This window comes from Schistocerca americana, chromosome 10, assembly GCF_021461395.2.
Source record: "Schistocerca americana isolate TAMUIC-IGC-003095 chromosome 10, iqSchAmer2.1, whole genome shotgun sequence".
NCBI lineage: Eukaryota > Metazoa > Arthropoda > Insecta > Orthoptera > Acrididae > Schistocerca > Schistocerca americana.
Genome location: NC_060128.1, coordinates 49,906,309 through 49,928,500, shown reverse-complemented (window position 1 = coordinate 49,928,500; position 22,192 = coordinate 49,906,309). Strand labels below are relative to the sequence as shown.

The 22,192-nt window shown below is 40.4% G+C and overlaps 1 protein-coding gene and 1 long non-coding RNA gene across 3 annotated transcripts in view; one reads left to right on the top strand and one right to left on the bottom strand.

Moving 5' to 3' along the window:
* LOC124552739 (methylthioribose-1-phosphate isomerase) overlaps positions 1-22,192 on the top strand; it is an 81,817-nt gene that overhangs the window by 573 nt on the left and 59,052 nt on the right. For both annotated transcript variants that reach the window (XM_047127084.1, XM_047127085.1), the window contains exon 2: positions 16,924-17,159. In XM_047127084.1, coding sequence (XP_046983040.1) covers positions 16,924-17,159 — 236 coding nt within the window. The remainder of the gene's footprint in view (positions 1-16,923; positions 17,160-22,192) is intronic.
* Positions 15,250-18,405, bottom strand: LOC124552740. Its single transcript, XR_006967974.1, has 3 exons — positions 18,361-18,405; positions 16,889-17,140; positions 15,250-15,529 (listed from the first exon to the last, which is right to left on the bottom strand). It is a non-coding gene; the product is annotated as an uncharacterized LOC124552740 (long non-coding RNA).

The following is a 22,192-nucleotide window of genomic DNA, read 5'->3' as shown; positions in this document are numbered from 1 at the left end:
CATTGCTTCAGTTAACGATAATGAGCGATGGCGATATGATAGCTTCAGCCTTCATAATTTAAAGAAATAGCATACGATGTTCTATGCGAAGTCAATGTTCACAAAACAATATTTTTAATAATAATAACGATATCTGTAATATTTTTGTTTTGTTGTTTTTATGGCCTTCAGTCCGAGGACCGGTCTGATGCAGATCTCCATGCTACACTATCCTGTGCGAGCCTCTTCATTTCCGAATCATTACTGCAGCCTACAGCTTTCTGATTCTGCTTGCGGTATTCATCTCTTGGTCTGCCTCTACGATATTAACCTCCCCCCCCCCCCCCCCCCTCTCTCTCTCTCTCTCTCTCTCTCTCTCTCTCTCTCTCTCTCTCTCTCGAGTACTAAGTTGGTGAGCTACGGATGTCCCAGAACGTGTTCTATCAACAAGTCCCTTCTTTTGGTCAAGTTACGTCACAAATATCTTGTCTCCCCAGTTCTGTTTACTTCCACATTGGTTACGTGATTGTCCCATCTGATCTGTGGCATTCTTCTGTAGCACCACATTTCGTAAGCTTCTATTCTCTTTTATCGAAACTGTTTATTGTCTGTGTTTCACTTCCACACATAGCTACATTTCAGATAAATACCTTCAGAAAAGACTTCCTAACACTTAAATCTACATTTGATGTTAGTAAATTTCTTTCTATATTTTGTATCCTCTCTACTTCGGCCGTCATCAGTTATTTTCCTGCCCACATAGCAAAACTCATTTGCTACTTTATGTGCTCCATTGTCTAACCTGATTCTCTTAGCATCACCTCATTGAATTCGACTACAATCCGTTATCCTTGTTTTGCTTTTGTTGTTGTTCGTCTTACGCCCTCCTTTCAAGACAGTTTCCATTCTGTTCAACTTCTCTTCTGCAATGTCATTGGCAAACCTAAATGTTTTTATTTCTTCTCCCTGAGATGTAACTCCTCCAAATTTTTCTTTGGTTTCCTGTACTGCTTGTTCAATGTACATAATGAGTAACATGGGGTATAGGCTATAACCATATGTCACTACCTTTTCAACTACTGCTTGTCTTTCATGCTTCTCAACTGTTATAACTGTCGTCTGGTGTCTCTACAAGTTGTAAATAGCCCTTCACTCCCTGTATTTTACCCATGCTACCTTCAGAATTTCAAAGAGAGTATTCCAGTCAACATTGTGGAAAGTTTTCTCTAAGTCTACAAATACTATAAATATATGTGTTGGCCTTTCCTTGACCTATCTTCTATGATAAGTGGAAAGCTTAATATTACCTCGTGTGTTCCTACATTTCTTTGGAATCCAAACTGATCTTCCCTGAGGTCAGCTTCTACCAGTTTTCCCATTCTCCTGTAAAGAATCTGTGTCAGTATTTTGCAGTCGTGGCTTATGAAACTGATAGTTTGGTAATTTTCACACCTGTCGTCAACTGATTTCTTTGGAAATGGAGTTGCTACATTCTTTGTGAAGTCTGAGGGTATTTTGCCTGTCTTGTACATCATGCACACCAGATGGATGGCTGGATCTCCCAAGGTAATAAGTAATTCTCTCAGAATATGGTCTACTCCCGGGGCAGGTCTTTTTTTGTCTTAAGACCTTTCAAAGCTTCATCAGAATCTCTTGCAATATCTTATGCCCCATCTGATTGTCATCATGTCCACTTCCCTTTCTGTAACACAGATTTTGAGTTCATCTCCCTTGTATATGCACTCAGTATACTCCATCTACTTTTCAGCTTTCCCTTCTTTGCTTGAGATTGGTTTACCATCCGAGCTCTTGACATTCATACAGCTACTTCTCTCCCCAAAAGACCTATTGAATTTTGCTGTAGGTGGTATCAATCTTTCCCCTTAAAGCCTCACATTTTTCCTCTCTAGCCATTCCTGTTTAGCATTCCACACTTCCTGCCTACCTCATTTTTTAAACATTTGTATTCGCTTTCACCTGCTTCATTTGCTGCATTTTTAATTTTCCTCCTTTCATCAGTTAAATTCAATACCCCTTGGGTTATCCAAGGATTTCCACTAGCCCTTGTCTTTTTACCTGTTTCATCCTCAGCTGCATTCACTGTGTTATGTCTTAAAGCCACCCATTCATCTTGTACTGTATTCATTTCCACTGTTCTAGTCAACCATCGCCTAATGCTCCCACTTTGTGTATAGAAACTATTTTAGTGTTTGTCTCAATGTCTTTTGCACAGAATCGGCAGAGACAATTTTCCGTATGTGTTGCCTGAGCACATATATTGTTTGTATAATGTAATAATTTGGTTGCTCAATGAGGATACACATGAAGTTACTGATGGATATTCTTGTTTAAATTAGTGTATCCAAAATTTTCTGGAATTAGTGGCTGTGAAGGGGTACATATAAATGGCCACAATCTTCAATTCAAATAGTGCTCATTTAGAACTTCGGGTCTATTTGAGTATAATTTGACTGCCAGAATTGTGAAGTGGGGAATGGTGTTAAGACCTCAAGCTATACAGCCTCATTTAAGTTCCCCTCCCCCCCCCCCCCCCTCTTTCCCCCACACCACCACCACCACAAAAGAATTTTCAGGTAAATGCTTGGACGACTTGAGAAACAAGACTGCACTGGTGACATCATCAATTATTTTCATACTCTCTGGGCTTGGTGCACAGGGTATACAATACTGGACTCTTACTTTGGGATGAGGTGGTCTCATATCCTAACAGCCCAGCATGAACTAGTACTCGGTGGAAACAAGGCTGCATTTCAGTGATAGATAAATGTTTTAACACACAGTTATTCATAGGGTGAAATTGTTGTTCAGCGAAAGATAATGTCAATTGTGAACTGTTCACATACTCACACATACCCTAGCATAGCAAAGGGACATAATTCATTTATCATATACTTACGGGAGTGCAACTGAAACTTATGTACACCCAGATAGGCCTGTGAATGGCAGTTTGAGGGTTGAATGTGTGTTTGAAGCATAACTTTTGACATGCTCCACAAGATGTCAAGGACATGGAGACATGTCTAATAGAGCTCTGTGTAATGTATGATTGTGTACATACAGATCCATTAAATATACAGTTTTTTATACAGCGTGACAATTATTGAACTGTATGAAATAAAATCATCTAACTTCTGAACGGTTTTTGTCAGGGTGTTCAAACTGCACAGTTGGCCGCAGGGCACGATGGGAATTAGTATGCGCATTGCTGCTTGGTTTAGCAATGAAGCCCACTTTCATTTGGATGGGTTCATCAATAAGCAAAATTGCCACATTTTGGGGGTCGACCAAAGCGTCCGATCCCACCCGTCGGCTTTGACCCATGACTTAAGGCTGTCGTGGTGTGTGACATCACGACGGCGCGGAATTTAGTTTGTGAGAGTGGCGTGTTTGTAGGTGTCGTTTTGATGCGATTGGTGGTGCTCTCTGATGGTGTGCTAGGTCATGTTTTTGGTTTATTTTGCGAGTGTGGCGTCGTGTGTGAAATTTGGTAAATTGCTTTTCTTTTATGTCTTTGGTAGGTATGGCTATGACTGGCAGTGTCAACAGTTTTCGGTTGTCGGCTATGATGGGGGACAGTGCATTGTCTCTAATAAAATTTCTTCAACTATTCGAAGTTTTGGATGAAGTCGTGAAGTGTTCAGTATGTCGTGAAGAAATGAGGCTTACTTAAAGTTCCGGCGTCTCGGACCATGGACGGCTGTATGTGGAGATGTCGTAAGGATGACAGGTCAAGGGAAGTGTTCGATCCCAATGTGTGGCTCTGAATGTTGGTATTGGCATCGGAGATGTTTTTGAGCTATATAGGACAAGGGAAGTGTTAGGTCCTAATTTATGGGATCGGGAGCTGCTGTTGAGCTATATAGGTCAAGGGAAGTGTCCGATTCCAGATGATATTGTGTTTAGTGGTATTTGGGGAGTTTTGTGATGTCAGTTTTTTTGTCGTTTTGCGTGGTTTTGTATGGGGGTGGGTGTCTAAATTTGTTTCATATTTATATCTAAAAACACAGATGATGTGACTTACCGAACGAAAGTGCTGGCAGGTCGATAGACACACAAACAAACACAAGCATACACATGAAATTCAAGCTTTCGCAACAAACTGTTGCCTCATCAGGAAAGAAGGAAGGAGAGGGAAAGACGAAAGGATGTGGGTTTTAAGGGAGAGGGTTAGGAGTCATTCCAATCCCGGGAGCGGAAAGACTTACCTTAGGGGGAAAAAAGGGTATACACTCGCGCACATACACAGACACAAGCAGAAAATGTCTGCTTGTGTCTGTATATGTGCGGATGGATATATGTGTGTGTGTGTGCGCGAGTGTATACCCGTCCTTTTTTCCCTCTAAAGTAAGTCTTTCTGCTCCCGGGATTGGAATGACTCCTTACCCTCTCCCTTAAAACCCACATCCTTTCGTCTTTCCCTCTCCTTCCCTCTTTCCTGATGAAGCAACCGTATGTTGCGAAAGCTTGAATTTTGTGTGTGTGTTTGTGTTTGTTTGTGTGTCTATCGACCTGCCAGCACTTTCGTTTGGTAGGTCACATCATCTGTGTTTTTAGATATATTTTTCCCGTGTGGAATGTTTCCCTCTATTATATTCATATCATTTGTTTATATTTAGTTTGTCCCCACCTAAAAACACCCTATTTCCTGCACTTGTCCCGTTAGTGTCATTAGGCTTTTTGTGGAACGTGTGTGTGTGTGTGTGTGTGTGTGTGTGTGTGTGTGTGTGTGTGTGTGTGTGTTTGTTTTTCGATGTATTTTCGTCCTCATAATGTGTACATAACGACTTTATATGCGCCATATTGGAATCGTGGTTTATGGTCGTTTCCGCCATATTTGTGACGTCATGGGTCAAAGCATATGGGTGGGATCGGACGCTTCCGTATTTCCCATTTTGGGGACTGAGAATCCGCATTTCACGATGAAATAGTCTCTTCACCTTCAGCAGGTGACTGTGTGGTGTGCAATGTCCAATTACGAAATAATCGGTGCAGTATTCCTCATCGGTATGGTGACTACGGAATGGCTTTGGAAGATGATTTCATCCTCATTATCCAAATTGACCCTGATTTTGCCAAGATGTGGATCGTGCAAGGCAGAGCTTGACCACATCGAAGCAGGAGAGTGTTTGATGCCACGGAGGAGCATCGTGGCTCTGGGATACTGGGAGGTCAGTGGCGTGGGCCTCGATTGGCTGACATATTCTTCGGATCTGAACACATGCGATTCCTTTTTGTGGGGCTGTATTAAACACAAGGTGTACAGCAATAACCCCAAAACAATAGCTGAGCTGAAAAACAGCCACTCAGGAGGTCATCGACAGCAGCAGTGTTCAGATACGTAGACGGTTGTGCAGAATTTTGCTATTCATCTGTGCCACGTCATCACCAGTGACGGTAGGCATATCGAACATGTCATAACCTAAATCTGAATATCTGTAGTGATGATCATGTGTTGAATGAAGTGTGTGCATGCTGTAGTTGTAACTAATTTGTTGTTGTTGTGGTCTTCAGTCCAGAGACTGGTTTGATGCAGCTCTCCATGCTACTCTATCCTGTGCAAGCTTCTTCATCTCCCAGTACCTACTGCAACCTTCATCAAACTGAATCTGTTTAGTGTATTCATCTCTTGGCCTCCCTCTACGATTTTTACCCTCCATGCTGCCCTCCAGTACTAAATTGGTGATCCGTTCATGCCTCAGAACATGTCCTACCAACCGACCCCTTCTTCTGGTCAAGTTGTGCCACAAACTTCTCTTCTCCCTAGTTATATGATCTACCCCCCATCTAATCTTCAGCATTCTTCTGTAACACCACATTTCGAAAGCTTCTATTCTCTTCTTGTCCAAACTAGTTATTGTCCATGTTTCACTTCCATACATAGCTACACTCCGTAACAATCCTTTCAGAAATGACTTCCTGACTCTTAAATCAATACTCGATGTTAACACATTACTCTTCTTCAGAAACGCTTTCCTTGCCACTGCCAGTCTACATTTTATATCCTCTCTACTTCGACCATCATCAGTTATTTTGCTCCCCAAATAGCAAGACTCCTTTACTACTTTAAGTGTGTCATTTCCTAATCTGATTCCCTCAGCATCACCCGACTTAATTAGACTACATTCCATTATCCTCGTTTTGCTTTTGTCGATGTTCATCTGATATCCTCCTTTCAAGACACTGTCCATTCCTTTGAACTGCTCTTCCAAGTCCTTTGCTGTCTCTGACAGAATTACAATGTCATCGGCGAATCTCAAAGTTGTTATTTCTTCTCCATGGATTTTAATACCTACTCCGAACTTTTCTTTTTGTTTCCTTCACTGCTTGCTCAATATACAGATTGGAATAACATCGGGGGAGAGGCTACAACCCTGTCTCACTCCCTTCCCAACCACTGCTTCCCTTCGTGCCCCTCGACTCTTATAACTGCCATCTGGTTTCTGTACAAATTGTAAATAGCCTTTCGCTCCCTGTATTTTACCCCTGCCACCTTCAGAGTATCAAAGAGAGTATTCCAGCCAACATTGTCAAAAGCTTTCTCTAAGTCTACAAATGCTAGAAACGTAGGTTTGCCTTCCTTAATCTAGCATCTAAGATAAGCTGTAGGGTCAGTATGGCCTCACGTGTTCCAATATTTCTACGGAATCCAAACTGATCTTCCCCAAGGTCGGCTTCTACCAGTTTTTCCATTCGTCTGTAAGAATTTACGTTATTATTTTGCATCCGTGACTTATTAAACTGATAGTAACTAATTTACGTTCTTTTTTCCCCATACAGATCAATAGTTGTCACCCTATGTATAAAGTATTCAGTGTTGGCGCACTTTGTTATTAATCTTGAATTGACATTGAGCCATATGGGACTTGATTATTACCCATAATGCGGTCCAGCTTTTGTTGTGCCCATTTCATTATGACTGGAGATGTTGCTGAACCGTAGTAGTTCAACCGCCTCAATATTACTCGTCGAGAATATCAAAGTGTGCTGGAGACTCACTCAGCTCTAACCCCACATGATCCACAACTCCCTTGCCTTCAGGCTGGGGTATTAACCATGTTTGCAGCGTGCCCAGTTAAGAATTTCTTTGTGCACACCCTTAAAAAAATACAGTCAAAAGAGGTATTCTGCTGACCGCCTAGCCTATATCGTAATTTACAGTTGGTTCCTTTCCAGCTGTTTGCACATAAGGTTTTTTACTTTGACCAGAAACCAACATTTCTATGTCAACAGCAATATTTCATACATTCGTCATAAAATAACACCCAAGAGTGAGACACACCATTTGGAAATTGTGCCAAGAAACCAATGCAGGCTGCAACTTAATGCTCTGTTTCACTGTCAGATAATTCATTCACAAATATCAGTCCAACTCCTTTCATTTTAAAATCTTTCTTTGGTGTATTTATGCATTGTTGGCTGCAGTGCTTAAAGTTCATCTGCTCTTTTATGAATGAATTTCATGGCAGCTCAGTCAAAGTGATGGTACCACGTGTTTCTTTATAAATTTTCTTCCATCCAGTATGCATTCTGTCATTCACCCTGCCTGAAAGAAATGTGCTTTATTCCCTATCAAGGAGCTGTGCTATAATGAGGTGGGGCTTTACCAAAGTGATCTCTGAATGAAATCACTATATCTGCTATTACCTTCCTGTATGTGGACATGTGCCACTAATCACTCTGGTGTGTAACGTTGTCCCCTTTACAGCTGAACAAATGCAGTGCAATATTGACAACACTGCTTTTTGTCAGCTCAAGAGCAGCTATACTGTAAGGCAACTATTTGTTTCCCCAATTGTACAAAGTGTAGAGGGATGCTGAAGTGTACATAGCAGTGTATAACATTCCCTTTAATCTGGATGATGGCAGTGATACTTCCATGTGCAGACCTGATGAGATATCGAAAGGATAATGAGCCGGCCTTGCCTTGCCCATGGCTGCCCCAGCTGCTGCCCACGGACACTTTTCATTTGTCAGGACCCAGAAGTGATCAATAGGATTGGTGTCAGATGCCCTAGGAGACCACGTGAGCACCACGAAGTACGAGTGTGTCGCTCATACCTAACACATTTCAGGAGGAATGGAACTGTGCTGTTAAATGTGTTTTGACATTCTGTATTTGACTGTGACATTAAACAAGCTCTTCAAGGTAGGAAGACATATGTCATATGACAACCCAAACTATTCCATCTGTTACAGCAGCTAGAGTGCCGTTTGTAAGTGGATGGCATGCAGAAAAGGTGTAGAGAGAAAGTCTGAATGCTCAGAGAAGAAAAATTGTGGAAAATCTAAACCACAGATTAATATGAAGAAAAGTGTGAACCATCTTCACAAGAATAGTTTTCCCACTTATCCATTCATTTGGAGAAGAATATTTGTCGTGGTAGGATTTGATAGAAAGTAGTGAAATCTTTAGCAGAGGCAGAGTTTGATTTTTTTTCTTTTTCCTTGTGGATTGGTTGTGGCTGAGAGGATATGACAGGATATGACTTGTGTGTGTGTGTGTGTGTGTGTGTGTGTGTGTGTGTGTGTGTGTGTGTGTGTGTGTGTGTGCGGGGGGGGGGGGGGGGGGCGCACGCGTACGCAGACCAGGTGTGGAGGATAGTGACTGTGTGCAAATCCTCTAGAAATGGGATATTCGACCACTGTAGCTTGAAAGGCCGTGGTTGGGCCTCCTTCGTGTAGGGGCTTGTTACATTATATTAATAATTGTTCCATAGATCATGAATATGACATTTCATAATGATGTGGTATGTGCCAGTGTAACATGAGTTTTCTTTACACAATATAGTTAATTAATTTTGTATTTATTTATTTATTTTTAGTTACTACTTCATATCTAAAAATTCATCTGTTGACTAGAAGGAACAGTCATTCAGAAATTCTTTGAATTTGTTTTTAAAAGTTGGTTGGCTGTCTGTCAGACTTTTAATGCTATTTGGCAAATGATCAGATATTTTTGTGGCTCCATAATTCACCCTTTTCTGTGCCAAAGTAATATTTGACCCGGAGTAGTGAAGATCAAGCTTTCTTTTAGTGTTGTCGCTATGCACTTCACTATTATTTTTGAACTGGGATGGGTTTTTAATAACAAATGTCATAAGTGGATATATGTACTGTGAAAGTGTTGTGAATATCCCGAGTTCGTTAAACAAATGTCTGCAGGGTGATCTTGGGTGAGCGCCAGCTATTATTCGGATTTGTGCAGTGAATACTTTTTCTCTTAATGGTGAATTTCAACCCTCTGCATTCTTCCAGGTAGCTATGAATTAAATCATTTGTGTACTTCCCCACTCGCACCACAATACTTAATCTTATCTAGAAGAATTTCATGATTCACACAGGCAAAAGCCTTTTGTGAGATCACAAAATATCCAAGTGGTTGACGTTCGGTTACTCAGAACATTTAATACTTGATCAATGAAGGCATCTTTGGCATTTTCTGTTGAGAAGCCTTTCTGAAAATTAAACACATTTTGTTAGGACTTCATTTTTACAAATATGTAATAGTCATCTTCGGTTCATTGGTAGAATTTTGGGAAGATGTGGTTCATCTGTAAAGGAGACCGCTTATAAAACACTAATACGACCTATTCTTGAGTACTGCTCAAACGTTTGGGATCCCTATCAGGTCGGATTGAGGGAGGACATAGAAGCAATTCAGAGGCGGGCTGCTAGATTTGTTACTGGTAGGTTTGATCATCATGCGAGTGTTACGGAAATGCTTCAGGAACTCGGGTGGGAGTCTCTGGAGGAAAGGAGATGTCCTTTTCGTGAATCGCTACTGAGGAAATTTAGAGAACCAGCATTTGAGGCTGTCTGGAGAACAATTTTACTGCCGCCAACTTATGTTTTGTGGAAAGACCGTGAAGATAAGAGAGATTAGGGCTCGTACAGAGGCATATAGGCAGTCATTTTTCCCTCATTCTGTTTGGGAGTGGAACAGGGAAAGAAGATGCTAGCTGTGGTACGAGGTATCCTCCTCCACGCACTGTATGGTGGATTGCGGAGTATGTATGTAGATGTAGATGTAGAACCAACGTTGCTTCTGTGTATATTTTTGTGTCTGGTAAGTCTGTGTTAGTTTTAGAAACAATGTAACTCCTGGAGTTCTGGTGTTTCTAATCATAATGTGGCAGCACTGTTGATTCTGTTGGCAGCAGTGTATGATCGTTTTATTCTAGTATAAGAAGATTTGTCATTGTTAAAGAGTTGGTTATCTTTTATATGGGAGAGAACATTCTTGGTCTTGGTTATCTCGTGTGATTATAAGGTGCAAGTTGATAGCAGTTTTATTTTAAAGTTCTTTGGTAATGGAAAATTCTACAAAACGTAAGAGAGGTGTGAGGAATAAAGCTGAATATAAGAGTGCTGTAATTAAGATGCAGTTGTTCAAAGAAGTGAATACAGAAACTAATGCAGAAAAAACAGTTCCGGAAAGAAAAACAGGTGAGAAATGTAATTGTAAGAAAGCATGTTTTGCTAATGTTGATATATCACCAGCAGACACATGTTAGATTTAATAATTTCAAGATCAAGGAAGAACAAGATATATACTTACAAGGTCTCGAGGAACAAGATATGTATAATTACAAGGTTTCATCAACTGTAACAATGTACCAAGACCTCGTCGATCTAAAAATTGTTTTGTTATCCATTAAGCGTAGTCACAGCTTTAAGTATTTCATTATACACAGTGATAAAAGGAAAGTGGTCTGCAGAATTCGTTTATAGCTTTCCACAGTCTTAAGGACGTCAGTAGACTCCATCGTCTAAGAGAATTGTTGATAGCCAGTAAGTCTCCAGTAGATTTAAGAGGGGGAAGAAAACCACAGCAAATTCAAAGCCAGCCGAAAGTGGGATGCTCATTCATCAACACATTGAGTATTTTCCAGGAAAACTGGCTTATTATTCTTCCAGGGTGAAACATTGCCTTGTTGCAAAGTTAAATGTGGAAATCATGTTTCAGATGTTAAGAGGGGGGGGGGGGGGGGGGGGGGGGAGGAACCTGATGTAGACATTACGTATGAGTACTATGCTAAATACTTCAAAAAACATTTTCACTTCAATTTTCAATTTTGGGAGGGCTCAAGTAGACACCTACTGTACATGTGAAGTTTTAGAATAGAAATTGAAGTCCCAATTTCGTAATGAGAAGCAAAGATGTTGCTGAAGCAGAATTAATGATCCACAAAAGAAGAGCTAAAAATGTTGACAGTACTCTTCAAGCTTCAATGAATCTGTGCAAAGAAAGGGAGAATCGGATTGTTATAACACACACAATATTTCACTGCTTAATATTGTGGTGCAGTTGTTGTTTTTATCTGTATCAGTTGACCGTTGATGTTTTTGAAATTCATGATGAAAAATCAGGTGGTTATTTTTACCTCTATGATGAAACCCAGTGTAATAAAGAACCTGCAGTCTGAAGGATGTAAAGGAACTACACCGCTTTAGTGGTCAAACCAAAATCACACCATAATAAGGTTTTTAATGGCCCTTGTAAAAACAGAGGTTTTGATAAGATTCAGCACTTCTACTCCCGGAGTGCATATTTTGCTCTCCCCAGTGTCCATAATTTTGGTGTGATGAAGGGGCTTTTGTCAAAGCATGATCAAATTTATTTTTCAAAAGAAGTTCATGGCAAAATAGTAAAGTGAAGGCTCCCTGGGAAGTTCATGGTTACTAAGGTGGTCTTTGGTCTTTGAAAGTGTAACTGACTCCAAGGACTGGTGGCCTCCTCTATATATCAGAAAGTAGTAAATTCACTGGAAAGTGAACATCTTTTGAAAGACAAATAAGCATTTCAAACAATGGAGAATCCAGGATGGAATGTAAGAATACAAGAGAAGCAGAGTTGCTACTCACCATATAGCAGAGAAGCTGAGTCGTGATAGGCACAATAAGAAGATTCACACACTCATAGCTTTCAGCCATTAAGCCTTTGTCAGGAGTAGACACACAAACACACACACACACACACACACACACACACACACACACACACACACACACACTCGCGCAAACGCAACTTGCACACACATCTGCAGTCTCAGAGAGCTGAAACTACACTGCGAACAGCAGCACCAGTGTATGATGGGAGTGGCGATTGGGTGGGGGTAAGGAGGGCAGGGAGGGGTAGTATGGTGGGGGTGGTGAACAGTGAAGTGTTGCAGTTTAGATGGAGGGCAGGATAGAAGGTGCAGAGGGGGGAGGGAGTAAGTAGCAGATAGGAGAGAAATAAAACGAAATTAAAAGACTGGGTGTGGTGGTGAAATGACGGCTGTGTAGTGCTGGGATGGGAACAGGGAGGGGGCTGGATGTGAGAGGACAGTGACTAACGAAGGTTGAGGCCAGGAGGATTAAGGGAACGTAGGACGTATTGCAGGGAAAGTCCCCACATGTGCAATTCAGAAAAGCTGCTGTCGGTGGGAAGGATCCGTATGGCACAGGCTGTGAAGCAGTCACTGAGATGAGGGATATCACGTTTGGCAGCGTGTTCAGCAACAGGGTGGTCCACTCGTTTCTCGGCCACAGTTTGTCGGTGGCTGTTCGTGCGAACAGACAGCTTGTTGGTTGTCATGCTTACATAGACTGCAGAACAGTGTTTGCAGCATAGCTTGTAAATCACATGACTGGTTTCACAGGTGGCCCTGCCTTTGATGGGATAGGTGACACTAGTGACAAGACTGGAGTAGGTGGTGGTCGGACGATGTATGGGACAGGTCTTGCATCTAGGTCTATTACAGGGGTATGAGCCATGAGGTAAGGGATTGGGAGCAGGGGTTGTGTAAGGATGGACAAGTATACTGTCTAGATTCGGTGGACGACGGAATACCACGGTAGGAGGGATGGGAAGGATAGTGGGCAGGACATTTCTCATTTCAGGGCACGACGAGAGGTAATTGTGACCCTGGCGGAGAATGTAGTTCAGTTGCTCCATTCCTGGATGGTACTGAGTTACGAGGATAATGCTCCTCTGTGGCCGGACTGTTGGACTATGGGAGGTGATGGGAGACTGGAAAGCTAAGGCACGGGAGATTTGTTTTTGTACAAGTCACTGTCCTCACACATCCAGCCCCCTACCTGTTCCCATTCCAGCACTATACAGCCGCCATTTCACCACCACACCCAGTCTTCTAATTTCGTTTTATTTCTCTCCTTTCCGCAACTTACCCCGTCCCCCCTCCACACCTTCTCTCCTGCCCTCCGTCTAAACTGCAACACTTCACTGTTCACCACTCCCACCATACTACCCCTCCCCCTCCCCACCCCAGCCTCCTCCGTATCCCCACCCAGTCACCACTCCCATCATGCACTGGTGCTGCTGCTCGCAGTGTAGTTTCAGCTCTCTGAGACTGCAGACGAGTGTGCAAGTTGAGTTTGCGTGAGAGTGTGTGTGTGTGTGTGTGTGTGTGTGTGTGTGTGTGTGTGTGTGTGTGTGTGTGTCTGCTGCTGACAAAGGCTTAATGGCCGAAAGATATGAGCGTGTGAATCTTTTTATTGTGCCTATCGCGGCTTAGTATCTCCGCTATATGGTGAGTAGCAACTTTCTTTCTCTCGTATTGTTACAAATAAGCATTTCAAGTACTCATCTCGGCATCCAAAGGCATTAGTTGCGTCACCATTCATCAACAGAGTTGTGGAACATACAGTCATCCTGTGGTGTACTTGGAAGCGAAATGTGTATTTACTGCAAATAAGGGCATACAACAGAGAGCTGTCAACCTCTGAAGCAAAACGTGCTGTCATGAAGATCATCTTGCAGTATTTTCCTGTAAAATATCAACAATTTTACCTTGAAATTTTGAACAATCATTGATAATTTGAAGTAATTGTTTCCAGCCTTACATTTCCGTTGCCAGGTCATAACATTACAAATTTTTTTTCTTGCATAATTAAAAAAAAATTAGATGCCTCAGAGTAATGCTTATGTTAAAGCAATGTATTACTAATATCATACAGTTCTCTAAGTTTATAACAACGAAAACAATCAATTTTCAACAAAATAATTTAATTAGTTAGATAAAAAAACCTATTTACTAAGCGGTGGCAGAACACACATGTAAAGGAAGGTTGTAATTAGACAAACTTTCACGGCCAGTGGCTCCTTCTTCAGCAGAAGGGTTGAAAGGGAAGAAGAGGGATGAAGGAAAAGGAACACTGGTTCTTGGGGACTGTATCAGACGAGATTACAACCTTGTTTTATGTATGTGTTCTGCTGCCGCTTGGTGAGTAGATATGCGTAAGTTTTCTGTGTAAATCAGTGTGTCTGTATTTCATAACTTTTGAAAGTAAGATTATTAATAAGTTGATTACAATAGCATGTTTCAATGATAAATTTTCACAGGCACTCCGAATCACATTGATCACTGTTTTGACTTGGTTTGATAGGATCTGGAGATTATATTGTGTGTTAAATTACTCACCTAACTATACTCGTTAAAAAGGGTGAAGCAACTTCTGAGGTGTGCTGAACATCTTTTAAAAATAGTTGTTTTTCTTCTTGAAAAACATGCATTTGTGGTGTTACACTATTTCTAAAATGACAGACTCAGGTGTAAATATTGGATTCTCAAAATTTTGTGAGTTGTGACCAAAGCACTGTATTCTTGCCGATGTCAGCGGGACTCATGCTGTTTTTGTGTTTCACACCAGAACTTTAAGTTAATATTTGGAGGGTGTAAACTGAAAGAACTAGTGTGAAGCACACACTTTACTATCATACAAACAAAAATCGAACAATGGAAAATCCAAGATGGATTGTTGACAAAGGCCATTGGCCAAAAGCTTTAAGTGCGAAAATCTTTTTGTTGTGCCTCTCTGCGACTCAGCATCTCTGCTATATGTTGAGTAGCAACTTTCCTTCTCATAATATTGAAACACAGTGTAGCGTTTGTTACATGCAATCCTCCACTTCCAGCTTGTTTCTTAGGTGCACACCCACAAAGTCTTAAAAGACTGATAATCTGTTTGACTGTATGGTTCGAATCGCTTTGAAGAAATTACATATAAGTGTTTGTTAATAACAGACAGGATAGTTCTAAAGACTGTAACAAAATCAATAGATGATATCATTGAGGTGTTTCCATAAAGCTTAAAACAGCTCTTATCACACTGGTTTATCACCAAGCAGCAGTCACAGTTCCTGAAAATCACAAAAGGATAAGGATTGTTGTTTTGATTTTGCGGAGAATTATTCCTTCACAATTCAGGATGAAGTACGAGGATTTTGTCAGAATAATTCACAGGTTACAATTAATGCATTTATTGCTTACTACAGAGACACAAATTCTATTGAAATACACCATCGGTCCTGCGCGAAAATATCTGAATGCCTTCTGGATCATACAGTGTGTGCGGATTCTTTCCAGTGCAGTTTCATCAATTTCTTAAAATGTCATTGGTGCAAAGAAAATGTTCCTTCATGTGTCTTCAACAATGCATTGGCTTCCCATCATTGTCAAACTGAAGCAATGTTTCAGGAATACAAGAACAATTCCAGGTACACAGAAGCTCCATTGTATAATACCTAAGAACAAAGGTATATAAAAAAGACATATTCTGCTTGTTTAGTAAGCTGGAGACTTGCGAGACAAGATTTTACAACATTTTATTACCTTTTCATACAAGCTGCATTGTAAATGGCTCATAATACTACTAAATAATATAAACTGTATTTTTCTACGACGTTACTTACGGACTAGGCTACACTTTTTAAAAATTTGCTTTTCATGTTTATGTACTACCTTTGAATTTTGATAATGTACTAATACTGATAAAGTAAATTTTTTGGCATGAAACTGTTAGTGTACCATCTTGCTATATACCATGTTGATAACACTACATTGGGCAACACAAATTGAACATGGAGTGATTTGAGAAATTCAAGGTCAAGCATTCATTATAAAAATTCATAGAAACTCGACATGTTGGACATTAGTGTAAACCTTTACTCTTTTCAGTGATACAAATTTCATTGTTGTACCTCAATTAGAACCAGAATAATTGTCCTTTATGTTGAGACAGATGTATGTAAATTTAAAGACTTGTAACTTTCTTCATAATTGTCATACATCTCTAAAAATTAGTAGTTTCCCATCTCTTACCTTTTCTTCACAAGTGTCGTGTGCCTCTGCTAATTAGTAGTTTTCTGTCTCTTAAGTTGATCATTGAATGCACTAATAGGAAAGAAATCTGAGATGGTCGGGTTGAAAATATGCTTTTGTGCATTGTATTGATGTGGTATTACATGTTTGTATTTTTTACCCTGATGAAAATAACTGATCATTATTTTTGTTCAGTTAATTAAATATAATTTTATTTATTTCTATCATTTTAATCATTCTATTAACTTTTTAAATTTGTTTTCATTTTTTCTGTACTTCCTCTCTTTCTTCTTCTTCTTCTTCTTCTTATTTTTAATGTTCATCCATGCAATTTTAATTATTTTTATTTATCTATTTTAATACTTAAATCTTAAAAATATTAATACAGTGATTATAAAAAGAAAAGATGATGATATCTGTTTTTATTGGCTAAGCCATGGTGTAAAAAATTATATTTAGATACAGTCATTGGGTAATGATAGTTGTACAAATATTTAAAGCATAAATTCTTCTCGCACTGTGCACAAAAGATGTAGGAGGAGGTTTCATACCTGGCACCCTATCTTAAACAACTGTTTAGGCGGTTTCAAAAAGTCAGTCTTACCCTTAGGGAGGAATATTGATGTAAGAAACGGATGGTGGGATGTATTGAATTTAACCTTACCTTTCTTTCTTTCTCCTTTTTTATATGGTTGGTGCCTCTTACATGTACTGTTAACATGTGCGCACACACACACACACACACACACACACACACACACACACACAGTGTCTCTCTCTACCTCGTGTGGTCTGAACATAAATGGTGTGGGTGTAGGTGCGGGGAGCACCGGCTATAGCGATCGTGGGCTGCCTCAGCCTGGCCGTCGAGCTGCTGGGTGAGACCTTCGACGACAAGAAGGTTCTTCGTCAGGAAGTGGAGGGGAAGCTCAACTACTTGGTCTCGGCGCGGCCCACGGCCGTCAACATGAAGCTCGCTGCCGAGGAGCTAATAGCGCTCATAAACAGCCTGGGTGCAGACGACAGCATCGGGCCTGAGGAGATGAAAGCGAGGTACTCTAGTGAAAAGTCACGCAGTAGGCGTGCTGCTGCAGCTGTAGTGTGTCTGTTGTTGTTTATTGTATGTGCTGGTGGTTCAGAAATTCTAATGTTCTGTAAGTTCGATACAGATGGTCACTGAGTATAACTTTAGCAGTTTCTTCCTTTGTCTCGCTACCCCTCAACATCACCACCAGTGTAGCACTTGACACTCTAGTCATTGGGCTGTGCTGGTGCTAATTTTGTAAAGTAAACCCGATTGTGAAGTGAACTGTTGAAGAATAGGCTGCTACAAGGAAACCTAATGCTTGGTCTATATCACTGGTGTATCTGTAATTGAATAATTGAAGATAATAATGTATCATCAGTGTTTCCTCCGTCCTCTTTATTAAAAGAAGCCAGATCACTGGTTTAATTTATGAGTTGAGGAAAATCGAATATTGAAATTTTAAAACCACTCGGAGAAAAATCTGTTGGCCTGTACTCAAATTTGTCCATTGCCATTGAAATGGCTTTTTATGTTTCTGAATTTGAATTAGTCATATTGAAAGTCTGCAGAATATCTGACTGTGAATTGTTTCCTCTTAGAAGCTTTACTTATAAAGATACCTAATCACAAGATGTATTAAAGTTTCCTTTTCCTCATGATGTCTTTATACATATCTTTCCTTCCCACATCCTTAATCCCCCCCCCCCTTTACCTGCACACTTTCTTTCTTCAAAGTATTGGTCAGATCATTTGTTTTGCTGTATGAAAATACGTGTAAAGAATTCAAAGCAGCAGATGGTATGAGTTCCGTGCTGCTGCATACAGTTTGCCCCACCACCTCATTGGCGTTCGTGTAGTTACTGGGAAAAAGAGGGAGAGAAGACATCTGTGGTTTGAGATGTGATGAACAAAAATTAAATGTGATTCACATGTAAAACAGAAGTCATGATTATGATAAGGCCTGTTTTCATCTTAGATTTTTTTCAAAGAAGGTAAGGGCCTGATTCATAAAGGAAAGTATCTTTTTGCGCATGAAAAGAGCTTCTGTTGTGGCAGGTAATGGTTCTCTTTTGTTTAAATGTCAATGTTCAGGTAAATAAGTATGCATTTGACATAGATTATTTCAGTGTTGAGTTCCTCTACTGAGGCATTAAAAATTGTGTGGGTTATTGCTACATAATGGGTAACTATGTTCTTGGAACAAAAATGTTCAGTGCCTTACTTTACCTTTTTACATGTTGTCTGTCATGTGATACACTACTGATCTTAAAGTAGAAAGTTTTGGTTGGCATATGGCACCTTGTGGGACTTGTGCCAAAGAGCAGTCAGTTGTCCACACAAATGAAAGATTTCATGGCTGCCCTATTCTGCTTCCGGTGCACCACGATTAGCCCCCTCATTACGGCCACCATTAAGTTGCAATATGAAAAAGTAAAGTTTTTTTTACAAAATTAGAGTTTCTCATTGAGCTTGTATGCAACTGAATGACTTGTTAATAGACAGGGTGCAGTGTGTGCAATATCTATTTCAACATTTTTAGTGTACTGCACACCTGATTAGCCAAGAGAATTTTGAGTGTCAGTGCAGATGTTCAGCTGGCTTTATAAGATGTAATCAGCAATTATTAAGTAAAGGCAGCAGCAGAACACAATGCTTTTAACTGTCCTACTAGACAGGTAGTTGTTGCATCGTACAGTGTCGTGCAAAAATTTTGTCGTCACGTAATACGTTGTCCTCCCGACGTCCATTTCTTTTATCGTGGTGAGTTACCTTGATGTAGTATAATCCTCTTACTGATAACCGCAGCAGGTGTTATCTTGAATGAAATTGATAACATTTCTTGAAAAAAGTGTACATTTTCCTCCATGCTCACAATTGAGAAAATAAGAAACCTCACATATTTTAGGCGAATGCTACTTTAAATCTCTCTGTTCATTCTTGTGCCACATTAGACAATTTTGAATACTTTGAACAGTTTTTGATATTTTAGTTAAATGGTTAGTAGGTCTCTCTCTCTCTCTCTCTCTCTCTCTCTCTCTCTCTCCCTCTCTCTCTCTCACACACACACACACACACACACACACACACACACACACACACACACGAGAATTTTGTTACTAGTTCAGTGCCTGTTGCTAATTAAAAGGCTAAGAAGTTTTCCCTTGTTGAACGTTCCTGGGGACTCCAGCCTCCCTCCCATTTTTGCAGGATAGTGCAGTGTTTCACACTAAAAATGCAAAGCATTGTTGAATATGTGTGCAACTTGGGGTACCAGAGTCCACATTCTCTGGAAGGTTCAATTTTTTAAAAAAAAAAAAAAAAAAAAAAAAATTGTGTCTTTTATGCTCGGTTATTTGTAGTGCTTCCTATCTAGAGAAAAAAGAAAGAGAAAGCACTGTTCTAGCTGCCGACGGGCCTTTCCAGTGTAGCGTATTTTTTTTTTTTCCCCCCCTCTCGGGGTTCTGCCGTGAAAATATATAATAGAAAATCTGATTGGGTTTTGAATTTTGATGGAATACGTTACGGATAAGGCGGGCTTCGTATTACTAATTGAGATAGTGCTGTAATTTGACTGTGCATGGCAGACCGGGTCGGCAACACTACAAAAAGCGACTGTACGGAAATAGCATCAGAAATTTATTGAAATTTACCTTATAATTTTGTTAGAAACGTAGTATTAATTATAATATAGTCTTCGTGGCTGTCTTCTTAATTTTCTTGTAGGGTGACCTGTTTTCATTGTTCTCCGTCTGTTGAAAATTTCTTTAAGTTGTCACTGTCAGGATTAATTTATAAATTTGGCGATAACTATTTCGAATCACTATTGAAATAACTTGGTTTCATAATATAGTTTTAATTTCCACTTAAAAAACATATTTAACACAGCGCCGAAAAATACACGTCTTTCGTATGAAGACAAGGGAGAGAGAGTAATCAGTTAGTTGTTAAAAACAAACACCTACGCAAAAGTAAAAAAAAAAAACAACAAAAATTATTGAAAAAATCGGTCGCTAGTGCAGCGCTCTTGTGGATGCGCGATCGTAAATCATATCTTTGTATTGGCGGAGACGCGATAGTCTAAGTACCGTTACACCAGCTCGATCGACCGCCGTGTCGTCCTCAAGATGTACGGCGGGGTCTCTGTGTGGTGTCACCGCCAGACACCACACTTGCTAGGTGGTAGCTTTTAAATCGGCCGCGATCCGCTAGTATACGTCAGACCCGCGTGTCGCCACTATCAGTGATAGCAGACCGAGCGCCGCCACACGGCAGGTCTAGAGAGACTTACTAGCACTCGCCCCAGTTGTACGGACGACTTAGCTAGCGATGCAACACTGACGAAGCCTAGCTTATTTGCAGAGAAGATAGTTAGAATAGCCTTCAGCTAAGTCAATGGCTACTACCTAGCAAGGCGCCATTAACAGTTGATATTTTTTATACCGTACTGTCAAGAACGATGTATACAAATGATGGATTAAAGTTAAGTATTCCAGCAGCTACGTACTTTTCTTTATAGCATTCATTCCGTATCCTACTAAAAATTCGTCATTCAGTACTTACTATAAAACTGTGGATAATTCTCACCCAGTTTGTCCCACATGTATGTGGGTTAGGTGCATAAGTTTATAGCATTTTGCTGTAAGTTTAATTAAAACGCCAGATGCACATAACAGAGACTTTATTTATCAATAATATCCCAACGCTGGGGTAACTTTTTGATTGAGCGATTGTAGAAATCGAGTGGTTTCGAGTCGAAGAACTCATCGAGCCGTGTTTGGAGAGCATTTTCGTGCGGAAAGGAAGTTCCTCGCAGGTTGTTTAATAGAGAGCAGAGAAGATGAAATTATGAGGGCGTGAGGTCAGGGAGTAAAGTGGGTGCGCAATGACTTCCCGGCCCGACTCCTTTATAATGTGTTTTGTCAGTCTATCAGAAAGCGAGTGTGGTGTTACTGCGGAATAGCGCCACTTCGCACGGGCTTCCCGGTCTTTGTCCTCGGACTGCATCTGCAAGACATCGCAGGTGTTAACAATAAATTTCAGCAATAATGGTTACACCTTGGGAAACACTTCGTAGTACACCACACTGTCACTGTTCCACCAGATGCAAACATTATCTTTTGTGGATGCACCTAGTTCCTTATAAGGGGAGTTGCTGCTTTGTTTGGGATCAGCCATTCCTTTCCTTTCCCCTTTCCTTATATTGACATAAACGGACCATTTCTCATCGCCAGTAACAATACGAGATAGGAAGGGTCAGTATTGTTCACGAGCCAATTAATGATGAGCAAGCAGAGATCCATGTACGGTCACGTGCTGATTTTTGTGATTTCGCGTAGAGCACCCCAATTTTTTATCCTTCCCCACTGCACACAAATGTCACACTGTGGTGGAATGATTACAGTTCGCCACATTTGCCAGTTCTCGAATACACTGATGTGGGTCATTGCAGATTGATGTGTTTAAACGATCTTTATCAAACCGTGAAGGTCTTCCTGAATGTGGAGAGTCACTAACATCAAAATAATTCTCCTTAAAATGAGGAAACCATTTTCTTGCTGTGTGCTGTCCAGTTGCATTATCTCCATATGAGATGCAAATTTTGTTGGCTGCCTCCACATCTGTCACCCCTTTGTTGAACTCAAAACAGAAGACTGTGTCAAAAATGTTAAGGTTTCTCCACTTGGCACTCCATTTTCTGGTGTCCACTGTTCCGCTCACTATCTCCAAATGACAATATGGAAACTCTGAATAGCAATAGTGAACTAAAAATAAATAACGACAATCGACAAATAAACCTACAGCAGCCAGAACACCAATATGCAAAACAATAACACTGTGACCTTGTGCATCACCTTCATACATAAATCTGTGCATGCTCTTTGTAGCATCATAAATTTCTGTTCCTAAGCTACAGCGGATGGATGATGCTATTTCTTCCTGCGTGCTGCTCGCCTTTTCATTTGAAACCAGGTATCAGGTTTGTAACCCACAATTACATATTCTGGTGTGTGTGTGTGTGTGTGTGTGTGTGTTTTGGATAGTAGTAAGAAGTTTATTA